The following is a 24,447-nucleotide window of genomic DNA, read 5'->3' as shown; positions in this document are numbered from 1 at the left end:
AAGATGTGGAGACTGAGGTTCCAAGCCGTCTCCAGAAGAAAAGTTCCTGACACTCAAAGGTCAAAAGTAGAGTGGCTGGAGTGATAGAGTACCAGCCTGGAGCCAAGAAGCTCAAGGACAGTACCCAGAACCAGAATGTAAGCCTCACAACTGGCACCAGGAAAGAACACAAACATTAACCACTTCATATCTGTCTTCCAAGCTCCATTGGAGGCATAAATAGGAGCATCCCAGTCCAGAGGTCAGTGTGGATGAGGGGACAGGAAGGGACAGGTGTCAAGGAATATCATAGGGCCTGGAAATGACATCCCCTTTCCAAGCTGAAATACAGTGTCCCCCAACCCACTGCTGATAGCCACACACTTGGAGGAAATCAAATTTTCCTAAGTCCATCAGACAGACAGGATTCAGCCAGGCCTCAATCTCAGGGCCCTGTGAGGACGGTCTTGTGGTTGTAGACTGAGAGACTCTGTCAGTGGCCAGAACATACTGGGCTGAGCCTCAGTGCTTTTCTGTTTGCAGCTTGGGACGTGGTGGAGTTTAGCCCTGAGGCCTGTCCACCGGGCATCCCATAGAATCTTACATGACTCCTCTCCTTACCATTGCCCTGTTCTATCTCTTTCAAGTCACCAGCTTAGTACACTGGAAATTGTGGTTAAAGGGATACAAGACTGGGCACCAGGAGGCACAGAGCCCATCTGTATCTCCTCTAAGGTGGTGTGGCTGCTGCACCCAGGGCTACCTGGGGAGAGTAGTATTGAACAGTGGCTGAAACTCTGAATGGATGAGGTCATGCTCAGGACTAGCAAGTGGTGAGAAAAGGGGTCATCTGGGGAGGGTGTGTCAGAAGGAAGGGCTCAACTGAAGGGCCCTGCACAGATGACCTCACTTCCTTCACAGTGGAACTTAGAACCTTGGTATCCCGGCACCCACAGTCAACACAAGCCCCCAACTGCTCACTTGTGTGGCTAGCAGACGTTCAGATGTTTGCCCGATTTTTCTCAAATGGGAGAGGCTCCGGCCTCATGGAAGAGTGCAGAGGGTGTCTGGCACAAGTGTGTCCAAACAAGGCCAGTCCTGGCAGAGAAAACTTCTGGGTCATTGTAACCCACAAGTGACAATGGAGGCCGAGGCCAGTAAGTGGCTGGAAAGCCCACCACATCTAAGTCTCCAGTCATTACCAGGGATAGCTGAAGGCAGAGTGAGAGACCCTCGGCCCACAGGATTCTCAAGGGAGAAAAGGCTTGTCCCTTTCCATTGCACATAGGTTGAAGCCCCTCCGGGTCTGGACATGTTTGTAGGGAGAAAGCACAAATAAGCCGCACTGTTGCAAGCCGGATAAAACACAGGAAGAGACAGCCAGTAACTGTGCAATTCCTCCACAGGTTCAGTAGAGGTGAGGCCTTCAAGGACTCCTCTACACAGGATGAAATCCTGCCTTTCTCCAGCCAGGATGGCATGCCACAGGACAAACTCAGAAAGTGAGTGGACTTTGCTCTCAAAGGAGGGCATCTGTGTGCACAGTGGAGCCAGGTTTGAGTGTAGCGTGGTGGGCGAGCTCAGGATCCCAGAGATCTTGACGTCCTCACCACAGGGTTGAAGTGTGGCATATGTATGCAGGAGGAGGCTGACCCATGACCGGGAATGCTGTTGGGAGAGCTGAGCCCTGTGCCAACCCATCCTCTCCACAGCCCCTGATGCCCAGCCTTGCCTGTCCTCACCATGGCCTCGCAAACAGGATTAGAGCATGGATGTCATGTTTTAGGACTTCTGCTGACCCTAGGAAGGCTGGAGGAGTAGAAGGCCTGGCTGGGTCACCAAGAGAACAGTGAGGTGGGGAGACAGCCCACGTGTGGCTCTTGGAACGGAGGCAGCAGAGTCACCAGTGGATGTGCACCAGCAGCCAGTTCATGCCAGGCATACAACAGACCCCACGGAGACTCCATGCAGTGGGGAGGGACTAGAGAGCTGCAGGAGTATGGGGAGCTCCCTGGAGAGGGGAGAGTTGCTCCTCCCATGATTGGGTGCTGGCTCCCTGGAATTCCCTTCAATCCTTCCTTGGTTCATGAGCACTGTCACTACCTCCACCAGCAAAGAAGCTTGGCTTGGGGAGATACTGATGTCCATATTTCAAATGAGTGCTGAGAGTGTCTGGGGTAGCCGCTGGCCAGGTTTCTGACTCTGCTGCCCCCCATCTGCCCCTAGTGCCCTCTCTTCTATCCTGGACATGTGGCTGGACGAGTACGGGGAGGACTTCTGCCAGCCTGCACACGTTGCCTGCCTCAAGCAGTTGCTGGCTCACCTGAAGAGGCACATGACTGGAACACACGTGGAGAGCCATGCACAACGGCTCCTGGATCAGATGGAGGCCCAAGAGCCCAGCCAGACACAGCCTGATGGTGTGGAAACTGGGTGGGAAGGCAGAGGAAAGAGGCGGGATGAATGTGGGCCATCAGAGGGTGGAGAAGGCTCTAATATAGGCCTTGTGCCAGGAAGAAGAAACACGCTGGAACATAGAGACTGTGCAGAGAAGTTGAAAATGAGGATGGGTAGAGGGATCCAGGTTGGGAAGTCAAAGGGAAGAGGGTCTTTATTCTCTTTTCAAAGACTCAGGACAAATCCTCCATGGAGAGGGCCTTGTCTTCTCCTGCAGGTCTAGCATTAGCCCAGTGTTTTTCTAAGAGGGCAGCATTGAGCTCCAAGCTCTGGCGTGCAGCCCAATTGCAGGAACATTACCAGGGTTAGACCAACACCCAAAGTCAGCCTTGCCTCTACTGTACCACGAGATGGGAGCAGCAGCATCAGGTGTGGGTGGCAGCCATGTCTTCCCGGGACTCTGAGGCTATGTCACCTGCAGTACCAGCCTCCTTTGCTCTGCTGACTGGGAGCCAGTCTGAAACTTGGCCTCATGGTAGACTCCCAAGGGACCCTGGAATCCATATCCTGGGAACCACCAACCTGGCCCCTGGTCCACAGCTTGGATGGGATCCCTTAATTTATGGAGAATCGAAATAGGACCCGGCATGCTTTCCTCACAGGATCTTCCTGTCCTTCTTCAGGGAGCACAAGGGAGGGACTGAACAAGGAGAAGAATGAGGTCTTGGATTTCCCTCCCCTGTTGGTGGCTGAGCAGCTCACCAGGATGGACTCGGTGAGGCCCTGGGCAGCACGGGGTGGACCGGGCTTCCTTCTCTGCATGGCTGCCTTTTCATCCTTCTCCTTCCCCTAGAGCCCAAGCTTTCATCCAGCCTGAGCTTCACCTTGGCTCAAGCTTCCTAGCAACACTCTTTAAATGCAGACACTAAAGTGTATATGACACCTCTGTGTCCCAGGAGCTATGCGTGGAGAGGTGCAGCCATGAATCGCAGCTCCTCGGCACTTGGCAGGGACCACATGAGCTCAAGCAATTATGAGGATTCTGGTGTGTGTGCCAGAGCCTAGTGCAGAAAACAGAAAGTGCTACAGAAGCAGCATCTGTGGATATGAACCAAAGGACAGGCATAGGGTGACTTGGGGAGGACAGAAATTCGGCCTAGACCAAGGAGGAAGAGTCACATTGCACAGCAGACCCTGACATGAGGTAGGGACACTCAGGTGCCCTCCAGGGTTGCGAAGCGGCATGACATCCCTACAAACCCATGCCCAAGCCTCAGAGACCCCTACACAGCCAGAGTTCTCAGCCCAACTACGGGACTCAATCTGGGGCTGGGCACTATGCTGTGTGCCAGGCAATGAGACACTCCTTCCTTTGGCAGGAGCTGTTCCTGAAGGTGGTGCCCCACCACTGCCTGCATTCTGCCATTTCCCAGAAGGACAGACACGACATGGAGAACTTGGCCCCCACCATCCGGGCCACCTTCACACAGTTTGACCAGGTGTTCTCCTGCGTGCTCACCACCTGCGTAGGGGACCACAGCATGCAGCCCTGCTCCAGGGCTAGGGTGCTAGAGCACTGGATCTCAGTGGCCAAGGTAAGACACAGCTGCTGCCTAGAGACTCTCCCTTCAGGGTCTTATGTTCTGAGGTGTTCCAATGTGCTCAGAGCCCTGTGTGGACTCCAGGCCCTCCTACCCAGGGCCATCTTGTCTGGACTCCCACATACCACACATGCAATGGTGCTCACTCCTTCCTCATACTCACGACTCAGGGGCAACTTCACCCAGGCCTGGTCAGACCTCTCTCCCCTCTGAAGCCCTGTAAGCAGCTCCCCAGAATCCTTGTACTGACCCTGGCTTAGCCCAGCCAGCAAGGCATCAGGTGGCAGCAGTAGCATGCAAGGCTCACACCCCCTTCCCATGCAGGAATGCAGAGTCCTCAGGAACTTCTCCTCCCTCCATGCCATCCTCTCTGCTCTGCACAGCAGAGCCATCCAGCGCCTGGACAGCACATGGCAAGAGGTCTCCAGGTGGGTCCTTCTCTCCACAGAAGCTGTGCACACACAGGGACTAGCCAGCTTCACCACCAGCCCCAGAGCCAAGCCTGTATGACCTGGGCTGCTAGCCAGGAAAACAGGGACAGTGCCTGCATTATGCCTGTTCAGGCACCGGCAAATGTTCAGTGCAATGTCTCACTGAAGCTGGACAGAGACCCAGAGGAGCTGTCCAGGATTTCTGTGGTAATTCTACATTTCTGTCCAAAGGAAATCCAAGCACAGTTGTCTAATACAACTGGGCTGGACTCCACTGGGACATGAAGAAGAAATTGCTTCCAGCTCCTGGGTCCTTGGGAGCTTCATACAATCATTTGAAAACCTCCTGTTCAGGCAACTTGCAGGCCTGGCTCTAAAAGAAAACCAAGCCTTTCTCCCTTCTCTCTCACTTTCCCATTTGTCACTTCTCTCTGTCCCTCCTACAGAGACAGCATGCAGATATACCAGAAACTGTCAGAGATCGTTTCTCCTTCGTGCTCTTACTTCCGGACCAAAGTGCTACTCTTTCAGGTAGAGAGAAAGGGGTCAGAAAGAACAGGGCTAAGAAGGCAAAAGTGGGATCCAGTTCCAAAAAGAAATGCTTTCCCGTTTTTTTTTCTCTCCATTCTGGATCTTGAACTCAGGGCATGGCTGTTGTCCACCGTTTTTAATACTCAGTGCTCTTCATTTTCAGTCCCAAGCCCACTCCACGTTTGGAGTTGATTGTAATTCACAGACTCAGTGACTGTGGTTTGAACTGGGATCCTCCGATCTCAGGCTCTTGAGTGCCTGGTATGTAAGTCAGCTGCACTGCTCAGGAGTGAGTTGCTCTGCCATGGGATATTTCAGAGCTGTCCTTAGAGCCAAACAGACATAGCACACACTTGGTTTGGATCTTAACATTCAGAGCCAGGATGTCTACCTGAAGGAACTGGGTCTCTCTGTTCTCCCTAGAGCAGATGCTGCTCACCGCCATACAAACACAGAGAAGGACTAGACAGGGGAACTGAAGGTGGCTGGGGGTTTTCTTGACAAGGGAGGCCAGGCACTGCTCACTCAGCCCTGAAATCTCAGCTGGACATGACTGCGAGCCCTAACCTCGACACTCAACCATGAAACCCCGCAAGTGAACTAGTCGCTCCGATAGAGACACCCACACAAATCAAGAAAGGAAAAGATGTATCTACCTCTACATTCCAACATACTGAGCTCCTTCACACACGATTCCAGAAGCCTCAGTGGGAAGGGCTACAGACTGGACTCCTCAATGCCTTGACCCGCTTGTCCACTACAGTATATCTGGGGAACTCCCCACCCAGATGCATAGAGAAAGATTTCTGCCAGGACACAGACACATAGGGAAGAGCTTTGTGGGAAAGAAACTTTCTCATGATTCAGAGCCCCTCCCCTAGGTGAGGAAATCCAGAAATTTTTTTTTAGGAAGTTAGCTGAAAGTCCATAATCCTCTCCCTCCTGGACTATTCTACCCTCCGGCCCATGACAATTATGGGAGCACTCACTGACTGCACCCTGCTCACAGAGTTAGAGTGTCTCTTCTATGATTGCCTACAGTGAAGTGGACAGGCCACCATCCCTTCCTATTCCTCGGTCCTCTCCTCTCACCTATGAAGAGTGAGGAATTTGGATGATTGATGAGACAATGAGGAGAAAGAAATTTCCAGGAGTCCAGAGAAGGCATTGGCACAGAGACTCAGGGCAGCACCAACAGTGGGAGAAACCACTGGACCCCATAGTGCCCAGAGGAAAGGTATGTATTTGCAGAGTTTGCGGATGAGGAAGCAGGCAGAGAGAGGCCAGTTCACAGCATGGCATCCCTCAGATCTGCTGAGGCAGAGACTTAACCAGAACAGAGCAGCAGGTGGCACTAGCTTTGGCACCATCCATGCTCAGGTCAGGGACAAAGGTTCAGTGGACACATGTCTCAGGAGTTCTGCTCTCCATTGTGACAGGAGCCTGGTGACTTTGCCCCCAAGGAGAAGAAGGCCAAGAGAGGCCAGAGGCAGGCTGAGGACATGGTGAGTGACTGTGTCCTGAACGCACCAAGAGTGCCTGTAAGAGAAGAGAAGAGAGGTCTGCTTGCTCATCTTACCTCTTGTTCCCCTGCCTGAAATAACTCCATACACGTGGGATTTGATTCTTATAATCCCTTGTCCTGAGTGGCTGCCAGAGACAAAGGAGGAGGAGAAGCCAGAGCATGGCAAAGCCTGTGTGGCAGGTGGCCTTCAGAGGCTCCTTAACTTGGGGAGGTGTCAATGCCACCCTTATACTGTTTATTATCCCAAGTGCAGAGAAGGGGCTCTAATAGATTGGCCAGAACATGTGACTCTGATAAGAAAGGCCCTGTGAGGATGGAGGCTGTCTGGGGAGGCCTGCAATGGGGTCCTAGGCCATGGCACATCAACCCATGCAATTCCACAGGTTCACATCAAGGGCACCGTGCCCTACCTGAAAACTTTCCTGGGAGACTTCCAAATGATCGACACGGCCTTTAGGGACTTCCTGGATGTGAGTAGTCTGGGCATCACTGAGCTGCTGCGGTTGGGACAGAAAGTCTCCTGCTTTGTGCTGAGTTCTGGCACAGTGAAGAGTTTCTTAAGATAACACTGCATCCATCTTAAGAAGGGACATCCAGAGCTGCTGGGATAGGGAGCTAGGGCACATAGCACAACTGGGACTCAAGTCCCTCTGGGCACAGTGGGCAATTGGGATCAGTGGAAAACAAAGGACAGGCCAAGCAAGCACCAGTGAGTCCGGCTCAGCTGAGCCCTCAGTCACCCCATGTCCTCAGAAGGTTTGGACAAGATGATCCCAGAACCTCTTTGGAGATGTGTCCAGGTCCCATCTAGGACTTGGTTCACAGGCACGTGTAGATGCCCTCGGTCCCATGGAAGAGGACCAGCCCCTGACAGGGAGGACTGAAGGGAGGAAGGGTGGGGTTCTCCTCACACTGTTCTCTGCCTTCTAGGAGGGAGTCATCCATTTTCAGAAATTGAGAAAGGTGAGTTTCAGGTGCCCTCCTGGCTGGATGGGGACCAGCAGCAGAGTCAGCTGCAGTCACCATGACCGGTAGGGAAATTTGGTTCAGAGTGCAGATCTTTCCTGACGACAGGGTGGGGATGTGAAGTGGGAGAGGAGAGCTTTCTGTGAATGAGTGTGGACACAGTTGTGAGAGCCACAGCACCCTGATGCACTGAGGCTTCCCAGAGCAAAGCCTGGTGAATGCTCTTCCCCTGGGCATCACAGCACAGCCCTCCACTCACTCATGCTCTCCCTGGCCAGGAATATGCAATCATGGAGCAACTGAAGCAGCTACAGGCAAGCTGCAGCTATGAACACATCACCCCAGACGAGAAGTTTCTAGGCTGGTTCAGAGACCTGGAGCGGCTCAGCGAGGAGGCCAGGTGAGCTGGGAGGCACTAGCACAGGGAGAGTCGCCTGTCACTGGGATGTGGTGCCAGCCTGAGTGTCACATGTCTGGACTTGAGGACTTACACTCCCTAGGGCCAGTGACCAGGTGGGTGGCAGGCTCAGAATTGAAGCAGAATCTGGGAGGTCCCATGCTTCAACTTGGTCAGCTCACCTCACACCCCTTGCCGAGTTATGACCTGTCATGTACACTGGAGCCTCCGGGACAGAATGACACTGCAAGCCCTCCGACCAAGAAGCGCTTCAGCATCTGGAAGGCCTGGAAGAAGTAAGGACCTGGCCACTGATGGGCAAGAACCAGGGAAGATGATGGGATGGGTGTGGGAATGAGACAGGCTGTGGATGAGACATTTCCATTGAGAAGCCAAGTCTGGCACTCAGTTCTCTGGGGTGTCTGCCCCTCAGCTTACACTGAGTTCTGTCTCTGTGATTCATCCATCACATAAGGGAATGGGAAAATGTTAACTGACCCAGATCATGGAGTGGAGATTCAGGTCCCCAGTGTTTGAGGTCGAGGGTCTTGTGTGTGTCCTGAGAGAAGTTCCTTCAGTAAGCTGACCCCTCTCTAAAGCCACCAGACCCAGAGTGCTGCAATTAGTACCAGTGGCGGCTCCCAGTTGAAGTGGATGGACCAGGACAAGAGTGGCCCTGAGATGAGCAGCACAAACACCACTGCAGTGCAGTCAGACAGCAATGTGCAGTCAGCTCCCTCCTCCAGCTCCTACCCAGAGCTCATCACGAGCATCTCACAAACATCCTCAGGAGACCCGAAAAAGGTGACTTCCTGTCTTGCCCATAGTCCTCTTTCCACTGCCTGAGAGGAAAGCCCTAGACCTGGTTGGAAACCTGGACTTCTCCTGATGTTGCTGTCATCCACAGGTCCAGGGATCCTCCTCCCGGTCCACTGGGATGACCAGCTTGGCCTCTGCCAGCCAATCCTCACCCACAGACACCAGCACAATGGACACCAATTCAGCCAACACTCACAGCGGCACCTCAGGGCAGAGTAGTGACAGCTCCTCCGTGCCTCCCCATCTCAGGCTGGGAGACTCGTGTGTCATCAGGGTGGTGCTGCCTGTGGAAAACAGACGTCTATGCAGAAGCATTGAGGTGAGTTGGGCGGCTGCATTTCCTTCTGCTCTTCTGTCCTAAAAAAGAGGGAGGGAAAATTATGCCCAGTCTCCAGGCAAGAATAGATCCTCAGGCAGGGCCAGTGAGGAGTCCCGAGAGGAAGCATGCGGACACAGATTGGGGAAATCCTAGGCTCTGGAGGGCATAGTTTAGATACTTCACTTTCCCCAGGAAACAACCTAAAGGCTGGTGTTTGATCACAAGATTAGTAGTGAATGAACACGATTGCCAGTTGAGACTGTTTACTGTCTCACAGACAATCCTCGCACATTACTTAGCAGGCTCTTCTGACAATCACATCTGGGTTGGAGGACAGCGAGACATAGGGATCCTATGTTCTGGGAAGATGAGGAATGTCTAAGGCAGGGTGCTGCAGATGATGGAGCTAGAAGATCTGCTCACAAGTAAACTCCTCACAGGAGAGACAGATGTCTGCTCTTCTAGCTACTCAACTGGGCAGATGACATTCAGAGCCCCTCCTTCCTCATGCTGGGTCTGGTGTCTGCATCTGGTTCAGTCCTCTCACCAACAGGAAGGAGAATGGGTGTCATGAGCAGTCATCTGGGGAGGCAACGACTTCCTCTCTCCTGGACTCTCAGTGTTAGTGGAGTTGATCAAGGCTCCACGGGGTGTCGTTCATCACTGCATCCTCCAACTCACCCCAGACCTGGCTAGGAGCAGGCACTGGGCACTTGGCTGGCCCCTCCCTTGCCTGGGGTTTCTGGAGTTTATTGTGTATTCCACTAAATCTCAGGGGCCCACACCTGGAAAGCAGATCTAGGAACAGCTGGTAAACTCTACAAAGAACACTAAATAACCAACTTCAATGCATGGACTCCTCTTCAGGAAGGAAGGGTTAAAACACACCCATGACACCCCATGGCATTTCTCATGTTTAACACTGAGATGGTTCCACAGAAGCCCTGGATACTGACTTCAGGGAGGGACCCCTGGGACCCAGTCCTCAGGGCCTGTTTCCTGATCCAACCCAGGTGACCAACCAGGAGAAGACCCGAGACGTCATCGTGAAAGCTATCAAGAAATTCCAGGTGCGTGGATACAAGCCAGAAGACTTAGAGCTGGTGCAGATCATCACACAGGATCAAAGTGAGTCCTAAACCAATAGCTAGGACAGGCAAATAAGTAGGTGGGCAGGGACCCAGGAGTTTGGACTGGTGGTAGAGAGCTCATCTAGAATGCAAGAACACCAGAGTTCGATTCCTTGGAAATATATGCATAGGCAAAACAAAAAAAAAAGTAAAAAAGCCAGAAGTGGTGCTGTTAGAACTCTAGCCTTCAGAAAGCCCCAAGGCAGTACTCAGACCCTGACTTCAGCCCCAAGGTCTAGCAAAAAAAGAAGAAGTTTGGCAGGAGAGAGTGTCCTCACCCACCAACCCCTCCCATCAGGGTATGGCAGCATAAGGGCAGCCTTAGACACCAGGCCCAAGCCAGCCCTGGTTGCTGCACAGCTATTGCCCTCATGGACATGCTTGTTCTTGCCCTGGCTAAGGAGGAAGTAGCCAGTGCAGAGACCATCCGTGAGGACTGGAGACAATACAGCTCATAGGACAGAATGGCTGGCTTGCTCCCAGAACGGACTTTGTCATTCTCCAATGTGAACACATGGCTTCAGAAAATACCTGACACTTGAGTGTCACTTAGTTGTAACGTGTGTGCCCAGAGTTCCTGAGACCCTTGCATTTTTCCCACACCATTAAAACTATGCCTCCAAACACCACTTACCCTATATCATGGACTAATACAAGCCCTGAAAGAGCTATTGAGAACTCATGGGCAACTTCCCAATATTCCCTACCTATGTGTTTTTCTTCCAAATGAGTTAGAAGCCAGGTGCCTAGGACTCAGCCTACAAACCCAGTTCATTAGGAGGCTCAACTGAGGCTCTAGGTTGGAGGCCAGCCTGGGTTAGAAGTCTGTGATTCTCTTTCTTCCTATCAACCACAGTAAAAGCAGGAAAAATCATATGGCGCCAGTGGCACAACACTTATCTTGAACAAACAGGTCAGGGGGAGAACCGAGTCACTGAGTTAGATAAGTGAGCCAAAAGTTGACTTACTCATAAAAGATATAAGTTGAAAAGCTAGCCAAAAGTTTAGGTAGATGAGACAGAGACAGAGAGACAGGGATAGGGACAGAGACTGAAGTAGCAAAAGAGACAGTGACAGGCTGGGAATTTGGCTTAGTGGTAGAGTCCTTGCCTAGCATGCACTAAGACCCGGGTTTGATTCCTCAGTACCACATATACATAGAAAAAAGCCAGAAATGGTGGTGAGGCTTAAGTGATAGAGCTCTAGCCTTGAGACAGCCCAAGGACAGTGGTCAGGCCCTGAGTTCAAGGACCCGGACCGGCAAGAAAAAAGAGACACAGACAGACTCACAGATGGTAAGAGGAGTCAGACTCATGTAAGACTCATGTATACCTGGAACACAAATGGTAATGAGCCACAGTAGTGTTGCTGTCTTGTCTTTGCAATGAGGTGCAGAATCTGTCCAGTTCTTTGTGGAGTTGATCAGCATTGATGACAGATCACAAGTTCCATGAAGGATGTGTTCTGAATTCCTTCCTACCTCTGGGACCATTCCCACTATGCTGGCAGCTTGGGGTTTTCCTCTCACAAAGAGTGCAGGACAGAGGAGACTGGGGAGAAATTAAAGGCCAAAGGCAGGACTTACAGTCTACTTGGGGCACGTGGTCTTAGAGGACCCTGGAACTCACTGCAAGAAGCCTGAATTAGGCCTTGCTTTTTGTGGTCGTGAGGGTCCATGTTTGTAGGACAATCTTAGGAGAGCTGGTTTGCACATTGCAAAGCCTGTTGTGTCTGTGATGCTGATAAGGCAGCAGTGAGGTCAGAACGGGATTAGCTTGTGCCTCCTTCACCGGGACCTGGCAGGACCTGAAGTCCAAAGTTGTCCTCTGAGAAAGGAGTTTTCAGCAGTTCTTTCCCATGCAGGAATCAGAGATTGGAGGCATTTGGGGTCCTAAACCCACAGTTGATCTCTAAGTGCATGGGAATGGCAGTGGTCTCAGCCCCAGGTTGGACAGCTAAGGTTTGTGTCCCTCTTCCACCAGAGCTGAGGATTCCTGATGATGCCAACGTTTTCTATGCCTTGAAGACTATGGACGTCTACCATGTGGTGCTGCGGAAGTACACCTTCCCCCGGAGGACACCTGCCAAGCAGAGATCCAGCTTCAGCCTCTTCCACAGGAAGAGGAGGGGAAGCAAGGCTTAAGGAGAGCTCCACGTGCGCATGCCTCCCTGGGTCCTACTGACCATGATGACTTGAGTGGCTCTGGCCACCCTGCACCTTCTTTTACTCCAGCCCAGGATACCCACACTCCACCTACAAAACCACCCTGCTGTGCCCAGGCTACTTGCATTAGCCAAACTCCCCTTCCCTCCTTGGACTCCCTGAGTGCCTCGGGCACCCTGTGCCATCACAGGACAACTGTACCCACCACACTATCACCTGACATTTTGGACTCTACTACAGGTCACCACCACTTGTGCACTTGGCTCTTCCACTCCCAAAATCGTAGTTCTGTTCTTCAAAGATTCACCAAAGGACAATTCCCCACCCTCAGCCTTTCTAATCTTTGTTAGGCTACACCAAAATCCAAGCCTCTGCCATGAGGCTTGATTGAGACTCATCAAGTGATGGAAACCACACACTGCAGAGCTGTGGTGTGGAGGAAAATGCCTCAGAACTCATTCTTACATACACATGCAGACTCATTGGCCCATTATTCGCATCAAGGTCATGCAAACACCATTTCACAGAGCAGTACCACAGACATTGGAGACCACTGAAGATTGGAATTTCAGGAAGCATGGGCCCTTGCTCTGTATATGATTTATTTACAATGAATATTTGTGTACATGTCAGAAAGTAAAATACTAATGGGACTGGAGGGGTTTTTTAGAAAGATAAGTTAGATTTGAATGTTCACATTTAATTAAAGTTCTTGTTCTTCTCTGCTCTGGTTCTTGTGCTTTTCTTCTTTTATCTCTATGTTACAGAGACAGTCTTCCATCTGACAGGATGGAAGATATTTCTAACAAAATTTAAATACACATCAGACTGCTTAACCAACTTACCATCTATTACTTTGGGGTTTGTTCTGAAAAACACCAGCTCCTGCTCAGTATTTAACTCAGGCAGATGGACTCTGAACAAAGGCTTATCCAATTTCCCTGAAAAAGATGCCAATCATCAATCATATTAGTTTTCCTTGATACAAAATGTGACAAGCTACTGCCTTCATTTCTATTGTCAGGGGGGGCAGGCCTGGGCACTGTCCTTGGGCTTTCTCAAGGCTAGAGCTCTACCACTTGAGTCACAGCACCACTTCCACCTTCTTTCTATGTATGTGGTACTGAGGAATCGAACCCTGTTCTTCGTGCATGCTTAGGCAAGCACTCTACCACTAGACCAAACTCCTATCCCTGCTTCAGTTTTATCCATGGAGAAATAGATTCAGATGTAAGAACTGGACTAAAAGTAGGTCCTTCCAAGAATCACTAAGGGGAAGGAAATGAAGAAAATGAGAGAGAGAGAGAGAGAGAGAGAGAGAGAGAGAGAGAGAGAGAGAGAGAGAGAGAGAGAGAGAGAGACAGAGAGAGAGACAGAGAGACAGAGAGAGAGAGCGACAGAGAGAGAGAGAGACAGAGACAGACAGAAGCATTTCAGCTGTCCACTCTGGATGACCATTAACAACATTTTGACCATGTTGTGCAACGGCTAAATCAGTAGCCGAAGCACTAAATTCTAAAAATTGGCCATGGGTCAAACAAGACCGCCCAACCTCGTACCAATCTGTTGGAGTCATAGCCATGGTTTTGAGTCTACGGACCAATGCAGTGGTGTAATTGGCAGAAGGACCGTACTGTTGAGTTGAAGCCATAAGATCCTTTAAGGTCTTATAAGAAACGGGTTCAAGAACCCTTTGTCTAGTGATGGAATTTTCAAAAACAGGGAAAGCAGAGGCTAGGCGGGACCAAGTACTAGCCCTGATAAGGGTGTTGGTTTTAACTGGGGCGTAGGGAGGCGGGGCGGAAGGGACAGGGCGAAGGGTTCCCTGGTCACTCCCTGTGCCCAATCCTCCCCAGGGGCCATATCTATCTGTCTCATATGCAGCAGCCTGCTCTTCTAGCTCCTCCGAGTTTATCTCTAACAGGGACCCTTCCCTTTCGTCTGCCGCATTATTACTCGCCTCCTCATCCTGTTCCTGTAAAGTTAAGGCTGAAAATTGGTTGTCATCTTGAAATTCTTTTAAAGATGGATAGAGGGAGCCCTTGGGCTCCTCCTGTTTCTTCCTTTTTCCTTTTCTCTCCTGCACTATCTTTTGTGAGGACTGTGGTTCCTCCATTTTTGCTATTTCCTTTTTTATTTTTATATTTTTATGATCCCCTTTATCTTTTTTTCTGGGCCCTTTTAACTCTCCTTCCGTATATGAGGACTCTGAAAGACTATCCTGGTGCTTAATCAAAGTCTTTCTCCCTTCCTTAATAAGGTCAGCGTTTTTTCCTTCCTCTAAGCAAGTGCGCACCATCCTCCACATAGGCAAGGTAGCACCGGAAACCTCTCCTTTATCCTGTGCTCTATCCAGATCTCGACCTAATTTATCCCAACAAATGAGTGAGAGGTCCCCGGAAACCGCGAACCACGGGGCATGTGTCTCTATTATCTGTTAAGATCTTATTTATTGTACCGCGAGAAATCTTAAGACCACGTTGTTTAAGAAGGGTCTGTAAGGGAGCACAGAAATCGCTGGTACGGCATGCACTTCCTGAAGAGTTACCCATACTGATGTTACTCTTAGAGGGCTAACCTAAGCGGGTGAAACAAAGCGAAAGACCGAGTTATCTACCCTGGTTTTACTTTCACTTGGACCGAGAAGCTCTCTAGTATTCTGGTCCTTCACACCCAAGCGCTGGGAAACAAACAATAAGAAACACAAACCACAGAGGAAGAACGATAATAAGCACCCAAACAGGAACTTCCCAGAAGAACAACATACCTAAGAAGGAGTCCTCTTCACATGTCAAGTTCTGGATCCTCTTCAGCCCCTCCGCAGGTCCCGGGTTTCGGCACCAGTTGCGGGGATCGACGCCCCTGTCCAGCAGGGAAGAACGACCACCACATGAGGATCCTTCTTGTATCACGCTTTATTGAAGACCAACTTGCTTGAGGGGAGAGCTGAAGCGGAGGGGCCCTGGGCAGCGAAAGCAGCGGTTTTTATAGCCCTAAGGGACACTGGGCTCTTTCTCATTGGCTGCCCTGTTGCCAAGGCAACTTTAATGCTCGGAATTGGTCAGACCGTGGCTGTTATATAACGGTTATATATAACTGATGAGGTTATATAACGGTTTTGAACGGTGGCAGCCGCTTTGGCTCCCCACATGCAGGAATGCAGAGTCCTCAGGAACTCTTCTCCTCCCTCCATGCCATCCTCTCTGCTCTGCACAGCAGAGCCATCCAGCGCCTGGACAGCACATGGCAAGAGGTCTCCAGGTGGGTCCTTCTCTCCACAGAAGCTGTGCACACACAGGGACTAGCCAGCTTCACCACCAGCCCCAGAGCCAAGCCTGTATGACCTGGGCTGCTAGCCAGGAAAACAGGGACAGTGCCTGCATTATGCCTGTTCAGGCACCGGCAAATGTTCAGTGCAATGTCTCACTGAAGCTGGACAGAGACCCAGAGGAGCTGTCCAGGATTTCTGTGGTAATTCTACATTTCTGTCCAAAGGAAATCCAAGCACAGTTGTCTAATACAACTGGGCTGGACTCCACTGGGACATGAAGAAGAAATTGCTTCCAGCTCCTGGGTCCTTGGGAGCTTCATACAATCATTTGAAAACCTCCTGTTCAGGCAACTTGCAGGCCTGGCTCTAAAAGAAAACCAAGCCTTTCTCCCTTCTCTCTCACTTTCCCATTTGTCACTTCTCTCTGTCCCTCCTACAGAGACAGCATGCAGATATACCAGAAACTGTCAGAGATCGTTTCTCCTTCGTGCTCTTACTTCCGGACCAAAGTGCTACTCTTTCAGGTAGAGAGAAAGGGGTCAGAAAGAACAGGGCTAAGAAGGCAAAAGTGGGATCCAGTTCCAAAAAGAAATGCTTTCCCGTTTTTTTTTTCTCTCCATTCTGGATCTTGAACTCAGGGCATGGCTGTTGTCCACCGTTTTTAATACTCAGTGCTCTTCATTTTCAGTCCCAAGCCCACTCCACGTTTGGAGTTGATTGTAATTCACAGACTCAGTGACTGTGGTTTGAACTGGGATCCTCCGATCTCAGGCTCTTGAGTGCCTGGTATGTAAGTCAGCTGCACTGCTCAGGAGTGAGTTGCTCTGCCATGGGATATTTCAGAGCTGTCCTTAGAGCCAAACAGACATAGCACACACTTGGTTTGGATCTTAACATTCAGAGCCAGGATGTCTACCTGAAGGAACTGGGTCTCTCTGTTCTCCCTAGAGCAGATGCTGCTCACCGCCATACAAACACAGAGAAGGACTAGACAGGGGAACTGAAGGTGGCTGGGGGTTTTCTTGACAAGGGAGGCCAGGCACTGCTCACTCAGCCCTGAAATCTCAGCTGGACATGACTGCGAGCCCTAACCTCGACACTCAACCATGAAACCCCGCAAGTGAACTAGTCGCTCCGATAGAGACACCCACACAAATCAAGAAAGGAAAAGATGTATCTACCTCTACATTCCAACATACTGAGCTCCTTCACACACGATTCCAGAAGCCTCAGTGGGAAGGGCTACAGACTGGACTCCTCAATGCCTTGACCCGCTTGTCCACTACAGTATATCTGGGGAACTCCCCACCCAGATGCATAGAGAAAGATTTCTGCCAGGACACAGACACATAGGGAAGAGCTTTGTGGGAAAGAAACTTTCTCATGATTCAGAGCCCCTCCCCTAGGTGAGGAAATCCAGAAATTTTTTTTTAGGAAGTTAGCTGAAAGTCCATAATCCTCTCCCTCCTGGACTATTCTACCCTCCGGCCCATGACAATTATGGGAGCACTCACTGACTGCACCCTGCTCACAGAGTTAGAGTGTCTCTTCTATGATTGCCTACAGTGAAGTGGACAGGCCACCATCCCTTCCTATTCCTCGGTCCTCTCCTCTCACCTATGAAGAGTGAGGAATTTGGATGATTGATGAGACAATGAGGAGAAAGAAATTTCCAGGAGTCCAGAGAAGGCATTGGCACAGAGACTCAGGGCAGCACCAACAGTGGGAGAAACCACTGGACCCCATAGTGCCCAGAGGAAAGGTATGTATTTGCAGAGTTTGCGGATGAGGAAGCAGGCAGAGAGAGGCCAGTTCACAGCATGGCATCCCTCAGATCTGCTGAGGCAGAGACTTAACCAGAACAGAGCAGCAGGTGGCACTAGCTTTGGCACCATCCATGCTCAGGTCAGGGACAAAGGTTCAGTGGACACATGTCTCAGGAGTTCTGCTCTCCATTGTGACAGGAGCCTGGTGACTTTGCCCCCAAGGAGAAGAAGGCCAAGAGAGGCCAGAGGCAGGCTGAGGACATGGTGAGTGACTGTGTCCTGAACGCACCAAGAGTGCCTGTAAGAGAAGAGAAGAGAGGTCTGCTTGCTCATCTTACCTCTTGTTCCCCTGCCTGAAATAACTCCATACACGTGGGATTTGATTCTTATAATCCCTTGTCCTGAGTGGCTGCCAGAGACAAAGGAGGAGGAGAAGCCAGAGCATGGCAAAGCCTGTGTGGCAGGTGGCCTTCAGAGGCTCCTTAACTTGGGGAGGTGTCAATGCCACCCTTATACTGTTTATTATCCCAAGTGCAGAGAAGGGGCTCTAATAGATTGGCCAGAACATGTGACTCTGATAAGAAAGGCCCTGTGAGGATGGAGGCTGTCTGGGGAGGCCTGCAATGGGGTCCTAGGCCATGGCACATCAACCCATGCAATTCCACAGGTTCACATCAAGGGCACCGTGCCCTACCTGAAAACTTTCCTGGGAGACTTCCAAATGATCGACACGGCCTTTAGGGACTTCCTGGATGTGAGTAGTCTGGGCATCACTGAGCTGCTGCGGTTGGGACAGAAAGTCTCCTGCTTTGTGCTGAGTTCTGGCACAGTGAAGAGTTTCTTAAGATAACACTGCATCCATCTTAAGAAGGGACATCCAGAGCTGCTGGGATAGGGAGCTAGGGCACATAGCACAACTGGGACTCAAGTCCCTCTGGGCACAGTGGGCAGTTGGGATCAGTGGAAAACAAAGGACAGGCCAAGCAAGCACCAGTGAGTCCGGCTCAGCTGAGCCCTCAGTCACCCCATGTCCTCAGAAGGTTTGGACAAGATGATCCCAGAACCTCTTTGGAGATGTGTCCAGGTCCCATCTAGGACTTGGTTCACAGGCACGTGTAGATGCCCTCGGTCCCATGGAAGAGGACCAGCCCCTGACAGGGAGGACTGAAGGGAGGAAGGGTGGGGTTCTCCTCACACTGTTCTCTGCCTTCTAGGAGGGAGTCATCCATTTTCAGAAATTGAGAAAGGTGAGTTTCAGGTGCCCTCCTGGCTGGATGGGGACCAGCAGCAGAGTCAGCTGCAGTCACCATGACCGGTAGGGAAATTTGGTTCAGAGTGCAGATCTTTCCTGACGACAGGGTGGGGATGTGAAGTGGGAGAGGAGAGCTTTCTGTGAATGAGTGTGGACACAGTTGTGAGAGCCACAGCACCCTGATGCACTGAGGCTTCCCAGAGCAAAGCCTGGTGAATGCTCTTCCCCTGGGCATCACAGCACAGCCCTCCACTCACTCATGCTCTCCCTGGCCAGGAATATGCAATCATGGAGCAACTGAAGCAGCTACAGGCAAGCTGCAGCTATGAACACATCACCCCAGACGAGAAGTTTCTAGGCTGGTTCAGAGACCTGGAGCGGCTCAGCGAGGAGGCCAGGTGAGCTGGGAGGCACTAGCACAGGGAGAGTCGCCTGTCACTGGGATGTGGTGCCAGCCTGAGTGTCACATGTCTGGACTTGAGGACTTACACTCCCTAGGGCCAGTGACCAGGTGGGTGGCAGGCTCAGAATTGAAGCAGAATCTGGGAGGTCCCATGCTTCAACTTGGTCAGCTCACCTCACACCCCTTGCCGAGTTATGACCTGTCATGTACACTGGAGCCTCCGGGACAGAATGACACTGCAAGCCCTCCGACCAAGAAGCGCTTCAGCATCTGGAAGGCCTGGAAGAAGTAAGGACCTGGCCACTGATGGGCAAGAACCAGGGAAGATGATGGGATGGGTGTGGGAATGAGACAGGCTGTGGATGAGACATTTCCATTGAGAAGCCAAGTCTGGCACTCAGTTCTCTGGGGTGTCTGCCCCTCAGCTTACACTGAGTTCTGTCTCTGTGATTCATCCATCACATAAGGGAATGGGAAAATGTTAACTGACCCAGATCATGGAGTGGAGATTCAGGTCCCCAGTGTTTGAGGTCGAGGGTCTTGTGTGTGTCCTGAGAGAAGTTCCTTCAGTAAGCTGACCCCTCTCTAAAGCCACCAGACCCAGAGTGCTGCAATTAGTACCAGTGGCGGCTCCCAGTTGAAGTGGATGGACCAGGACAAGAGTGGCCCTGAGATGAGCAGCACAAACACCACTGCAGTGCAGTCAGACAGCAATGTGCAGTCAGCTCCCTCCTCCAGCTCCTACCCAGAGCTCATCACGAGCATCTCACAAACATCCTCAGGAGACCCGAAAAAGGTGACTTCCTGTCTTGCCCATAGTCCTCTTTCCACTGCCTGAGAGGAAAGCCCTAGACCTGGTTGGAAACCTGGACTTCTCCTGATGTTGCTGTCATCCACAGGTCCAGGGATCCTCCTCCCGGTCCACTGGGGTGACCAGCTTGGCCTCTGCCAGCCAATCCTCACCCACAGACACCAGCACAATGGACACCAATTCAGCCAACACTCACAGCGGCACCTCAGGGCAGAGTAGTGGCAGCTCCTCCGTGCCTCCCCATCTCAGGCTGGGAGACTCGTGTGTCATCAGGGTGGTGCTGCCTGTGGAAAACAGACGTCTATGCAGAAGCATTGAGGTGAGTTGGGCGGCTGCATTTCCTTCTGCTCTTCTGTCCTAAAAAAGAGGGAGGGAAAATTATGCCCAGTCTCCAGGCAAGAATAGATCCTCAGGCAGGGCCAGTGAGGAGTCCCGAGAGGAAGCATGCGGACACAGATTGGGGAAATCCTAGGCTCTGGAGGGCATAGTTTAGATACTTCACTTTCCCCAGGAAACAACCTAAAGGCTGGTGTTTGATCACAAGATTAGTAGTGAATGAACACGATTGCCAGTTGAGACTGTTTACTGTCTCACAGACAATCCTCGCACATTACTTAGCAGGCTCTTCTGACAATCACATCTGGGTTGGAGGACAGCGAGACATAGGGATCCTATGTTCTGGGAAGATGAGGAATGTCTAAGGCAGGGTGCTGCAGATGATGGAGCTAGAAGATCTGCTCACAAGTAAACTCCTCACAGGAGAGACAGATGTCTGCTCTTCTAGCTACTCAACTGGGCAGATGACATTCAGAGCCCCTCCTTCCTCATGCTGGGTCTGGTGTCTGCATCTGGTTCAGTCCTCTCACCAACAGGAAGGAGAATGGGTGTCATGAGCAGTCATCTGGGGAGGCAACGACTTCCTCTCTCCTGGACTCTCAGTGTTAGTGGAGTTGATCAAGGCTCCACGGGGTGTCGTTCATCACTGCATCCTCCAACTCACCCCAGACCTGGCTAGGAGCAGGCACTGGGCACTTGGCTGGCCCCTCCCTTGCCTGGGGTTTCTGGAGTTTATTGTGTATTCCACTAAATCTCAGGGGCCCACACCTGGAAAGCAGATCTAGGAACAGCTGGTAAACTCTACAAAGAACACTAAATAACCAACTTCAATGCATGGACTCCTCTTCAGGAAGGAAGGGTTAAAACACACCCATGACACCCCATGGCATTTCTCATGTTTAACACTGAGATGGTTCCACAGAAGCCCTGGATACTGACTTCAGGGAGGGACCCCTGGGACCCAGTCCTCAGGGCCTGTTTCCTGATCCAACCCAGGTGACCAACCAGGAGAAGACCCGAGACGTCATCGTGAAAGCTATCAAGAAATTCCAGGTGCGTGGATACAAGCCAGAAGACTTAGAGCTGGTGCAGATCATCACACAGGATCAAAGTGAGTCCTAAACCAATAGCTAGGACAGGCAAATAAGTAGGTGGGCAGGGACCCAGGAGTTTGGACTGGTGGTAGAGAGCTCATCTAGAATGCAAGAACACCAGAGTTCGATTCCTTGGAAATATATGCATAGGCAAAACAAAAAAAAAAGTAAAAAAGCCAGAAGTGGTGCTGTTAGAACTCTAGCCTTCAGAAAGCCCCAAGGCAGTACTCAGACCCTGACTTCAGCCCCAAGGTCTAGCAAAAAAAGAAGAAGTTTGGCAGGAGAGAGTGTCCTCACCCACCAACCCCTCCCATCAGGGTATGGCAGCATAAGGGCAGCCTTAGACACCAGGCCCAAGCCAGCCCTGGTTGCTGCACAGCTATTGCCCTCATGGACATGCTTGTTCTTGCCCTGGCTAAGGAGGAAGTAGCCAGTGCAGAGACCATCCGTGAGGACTGGAGACAATACAGCTCATAGGACAGAATGGCTGGCTTGCTCCCAGAACGGACTTTGTCATTCTCCAATGTGAACACATGGCTTCAGAAAATACCTGACACTTGAGTGTCACTTAGTTGTAACGTGTGTGCCCAGAGTTCCTGAGACCCTTGCATTTTTCCCACACCATTAAAACTATGCCTCCAAACACCACTTACCCTATATCATGGACTAATACAAGCCCTGAAAGAGCTATTGAGAACTCATGGGCAACTTCCCAATATTCCCTACCTATGTGTTTTTCTTCCAAATGAGTTAGAAGCCAGGTGCCTAGGACTCAGCCTACAAACCCAGTTCATTAGGAGGCTCAACTGAGGCTCTAGGTTGGAGGCCAGCCTGGGTTAGAAGTCTGTGATTCTCTTTCTTCCTATCAACCACAGTAAAAGCAGGAAAAATCATATGGCGCCAGTGGCACAACACTTATCTTGAACAAACAGGTCAGGGGGAGAACCGAGTCACTGAGTTAGATAAGTGAGCCAAAAGTTGACTTACTCATAAAAGATATAAGTTGAAAAGCTAGCCAAAAGTTTAGGTAGATGAGACAGAGACAGAGAGACAGGGATAGGGACAGAGACTGAAGTAGCAAAAGAGACAGTGACAGGCTGGGAATTTGGCTTAGTGGTAGAGTCCTTGCCTAGCATGCACTAAGACCCGGGTTTGATTCCTCAGTACCACATATACATAGAAAAAAGCCAGAAATGGTGGTGAGGCTTAAGTGATAGAGCTCTAGCCTTGAGACAGCCCAAGGACAGTGGTCAGGCCCTGAGTTCAAGGACCCGGACCGGCAAGAAAAAAGAGACACAGACAGACTCACAGATGGTAAGAGGAGTCAGACTCATGTAAGACTCATGTATACCTGGAACACAAATGGTAATGAGCCACAGTAGTGTTGCTGTCTTGTCTTTGCAATGAGGTGCAGAATCTGTCCAGTTCTTTGTGGAGTTGATCAGCATTGATGACAGATCACAAGTTCCATGAAGGATGTGTTCTGAATTCCTTCCTACCTCTGGGACCATTCCCACTATGCTGGCAGCTTGGGGTTTTCCTCTCACAAAGAGTGCAGGACAGAGGAGACTGGGGAGAAATTAAAGGCCAAAGGCAGGACTTACAGTCTACTTGGGGCACGTGGTCTTAGAGGACCCTGGAACTCACTGCAAGAAGCCTGAATTAGGCCTTGCTTTTTGTGGTCGTGAGGGTCCATGTTTGTAGGACAATCTTAGGAGAGCTGGTTTGCACATTGCAAAGCCTGTTGTGTCTGTGATGCTGATAAGGCAGCAGTGAGGTCAGAACGGGATTAGCTTGTGCCTCCTTCACCGGGACCTGGCAGGACCTGAAGTCCAAAGTTGTCCTCTGAGAAAGGAGTTTTCAGCAGTTCTTTCCCATGCAGGAATCAGAGATTGGAGGCATTTGGGGTCCTAAACCCACAGTTGATCTCTAAGTGCATGGGAATGGCAGTGGTCTCAGCCCCAGGTTGGACAGCTAAGGTTTGTGTCCCTCTTCCACCAGAGCTGAGGATTCCTGATGATGCCAACGTTTTCTATGCCTTGAAGACTATGGACGTCTACCATGTGGTGCTGCGGAAGTACACCTTCCCCCGGAGGACACCTGCCAAGCAGAGATCCAGCTTCAGCCTCTTCCACAGGAAGAGGAGGGGAAGCAAGGCTTAAGGAGAGCTCCACGTGCGCATGCCTCCCTGGGTCCTACTGACCATGATGACTTGAGTGGCTCTGGCCACCCTGCACCTTCTTTTACTCCAGCCCAGGATACCCACACTCCACCTACAAAACCACCCTGCTGTGCCCAGGCTACTTGCATTAGCCAAACTCCCCTTCCCTCCTTGGACTCCCTGAGTGCCTCGGGCACCCTGTGCCATCACAGGACAACTGTACCCACCACACTATCACCTGACATTTTGGACTCTACTACAGGTCACCACCACTTGTGCACTTGGCTCTTCCACTCCCAAAATCGTAGTTCTGTTCTTCAAAGATTCACCAAAGGACAATTCCCCACCCTCAGCCTTTCTAATCTTTGTTAGGCTACACCAAAATCCAAGCCTCTGCCATGAGGCTTGATTGAGACTCATCAAGTGATGGAAACCACACACTGCAGAGCTGTGGTGTGGAGGAAAATGCCTCAGAACTCATTCTTACATACACATGCAGACTCATTGGCCCATTATTCGCATCAAGGTCATGCAAACACCATTTCACAGAGCAGTACCACAGACATTGGAGACCACTGAAGATTGGAATTTCAGGAAGCATGGGCCCTTGCTCTGTATATGATTTATTTACAATGAATATTTGTGTACATGTCAGAAAGTAAAATACTAATGGGACTGGAGGGGTTTTTTAGAAAGATAAGTTAGATTTGAATGTTCACATTTAATTAAAGTTCTTGTTCTTCTCTGCTCTGGTTCTTGTGCTTTTCTTCTTTTATCTCTATGTTACAGAGACAGTCTTCCATCTGACAGGATGGAAGATATTTCTAACAAAATTTAAATACACATCAGACTGCTTAACCAACTTACCATCTATTACTTTGGGGTTTGTTCTGAAAAACACCAGCTCCTGCTCAGTATTTAACTCAGGCAGATGGACTCTGAACAAAGGCTTATCCAATTTCCCTGAAAAAGATGCCAATCATCAATCATATTAGTTTTCCTTGATACAAAATGTGACAAGCTACTGCCTTCATTTCTATTGTCAGGGGGGGCAGGCCTGGGCACTGTCCTTGGGCTTTCTCAAGGCTAGAGCT

The 24,447-nt window shown here is 50.8% G+C and overlaps 4 protein-coding genes, 1 long non-coding RNA gene and 1 pseudogene across 5 annotated transcripts in view; 3 read left to right on the top strand and 3 right to left on the bottom strand.

The window, feature by feature from the left end:
- LOC150049955 (proteasomal ubiquitin receptor ADRM1 pseudogene) overlaps positions 1-24,447 on the bottom strand; it is a 166,359-nt pseudogene that overhangs the window by 26,658 nt on the left and 115,254 nt on the right.
- LOC150049966 (ral guanine nucleotide dissociation stimulator-like) lies at positions 1,121-6,057 on the top strand. The gene is made up of 6 exons (XM_090353542.1): positions 1,121-1,136; positions 3,060-3,151; positions 3,756-3,971; positions 4,302-4,405; positions 4,855-4,939; positions 6,040-6,057. Exons 1-6 carry the CDS (start codon positions 1,121-1,123, stop codon positions 6,055-6,057), a joined length of 531 nt encoding a protein of 176 aa, XP_090209668.1.
- Positions 7,422-12,987, top strand: LOC150049965 (ral guanine nucleotide dissociation stimulator-like). The gene is made up of 6 exons (XM_090353499.1): positions 7,422-7,830; positions 8,028-8,123; positions 8,427-8,631; positions 8,735-8,965; positions 9,979-10,093; positions 12,078-12,987. The coding sequence occupies exons 1-6, from the start codon at positions 7,649-7,651 to the stop codon at positions 12,236-12,238; spliced, it is 990 nt and encodes a 329-aa protein (XP_090209625.1). The 5' UTR covers positions 7,422-7,648; the 3' UTR covers positions 12,239-12,987.
- LOC150049964 (uncharacterized) lies at positions 12,845-15,906 on the bottom strand. The gene is made up of 2 exons (XR_016538844.1): positions 15,027-15,906; positions 12,845-13,200 (listed from the first exon to the last, which is right to left on the bottom strand). It is a non-coding gene; the product is annotated as an uncharacterized LOC150049964 (long non-coding RNA).
- On the top strand, positions 18,537-24,103 carry LOC150049963 (ral guanine nucleotide dissociation stimulator-like). Its single transcript, XM_090353501.1, has 6 exons — positions 18,537-18,946; positions 19,144-19,239; positions 19,543-19,747; positions 19,851-20,081; positions 21,095-21,209; positions 23,194-24,103. Exons 1-6 carry the CDS (start codon positions 18,765-18,767, stop codon positions 23,352-23,354), a joined length of 990 nt encoding a protein of 329 aa, XP_090209627.1. The 5' UTR covers positions 18,537-18,764; the 3' UTR covers positions 23,355-24,103.
- The window catches only part of LOC150049956 (uncharacterized), a 110,682-nt gene continuing 110,195 nt past the window's right edge, over positions 23,961-24,447 (bottom strand). Inside the window, exon 5 of the mRNA XM_090353503.1 lies at positions 23,961-24,316. Coding sequence (XP_090209629.1) covers positions 24,132-24,316 — 185 coding nt within the window. The 3' untranslated portion in view covers positions 23,961-24,131. The remainder of the gene's footprint in view (positions 24,317-24,447) is intronic.

The sequence above is a fragment of the Megascapheus bottae genome, chromosome 19, assembly GCF_031878675.1.
Source record: "Megascapheus bottae isolate mThoBot1 chromosome 19, mThoBot2.hap1, whole genome shotgun sequence".
NCBI classification, from domain to species: Eukaryota; Metazoa; Chordata; class Mammalia; order Rodentia; family Geomyidae; genus Megascapheus; species Megascapheus bottae.
The sequence above is the reverse complement of the archived record's forward strand: the minus strand, read 5'-3'. Positions and strand labels throughout refer to the sequence as shown.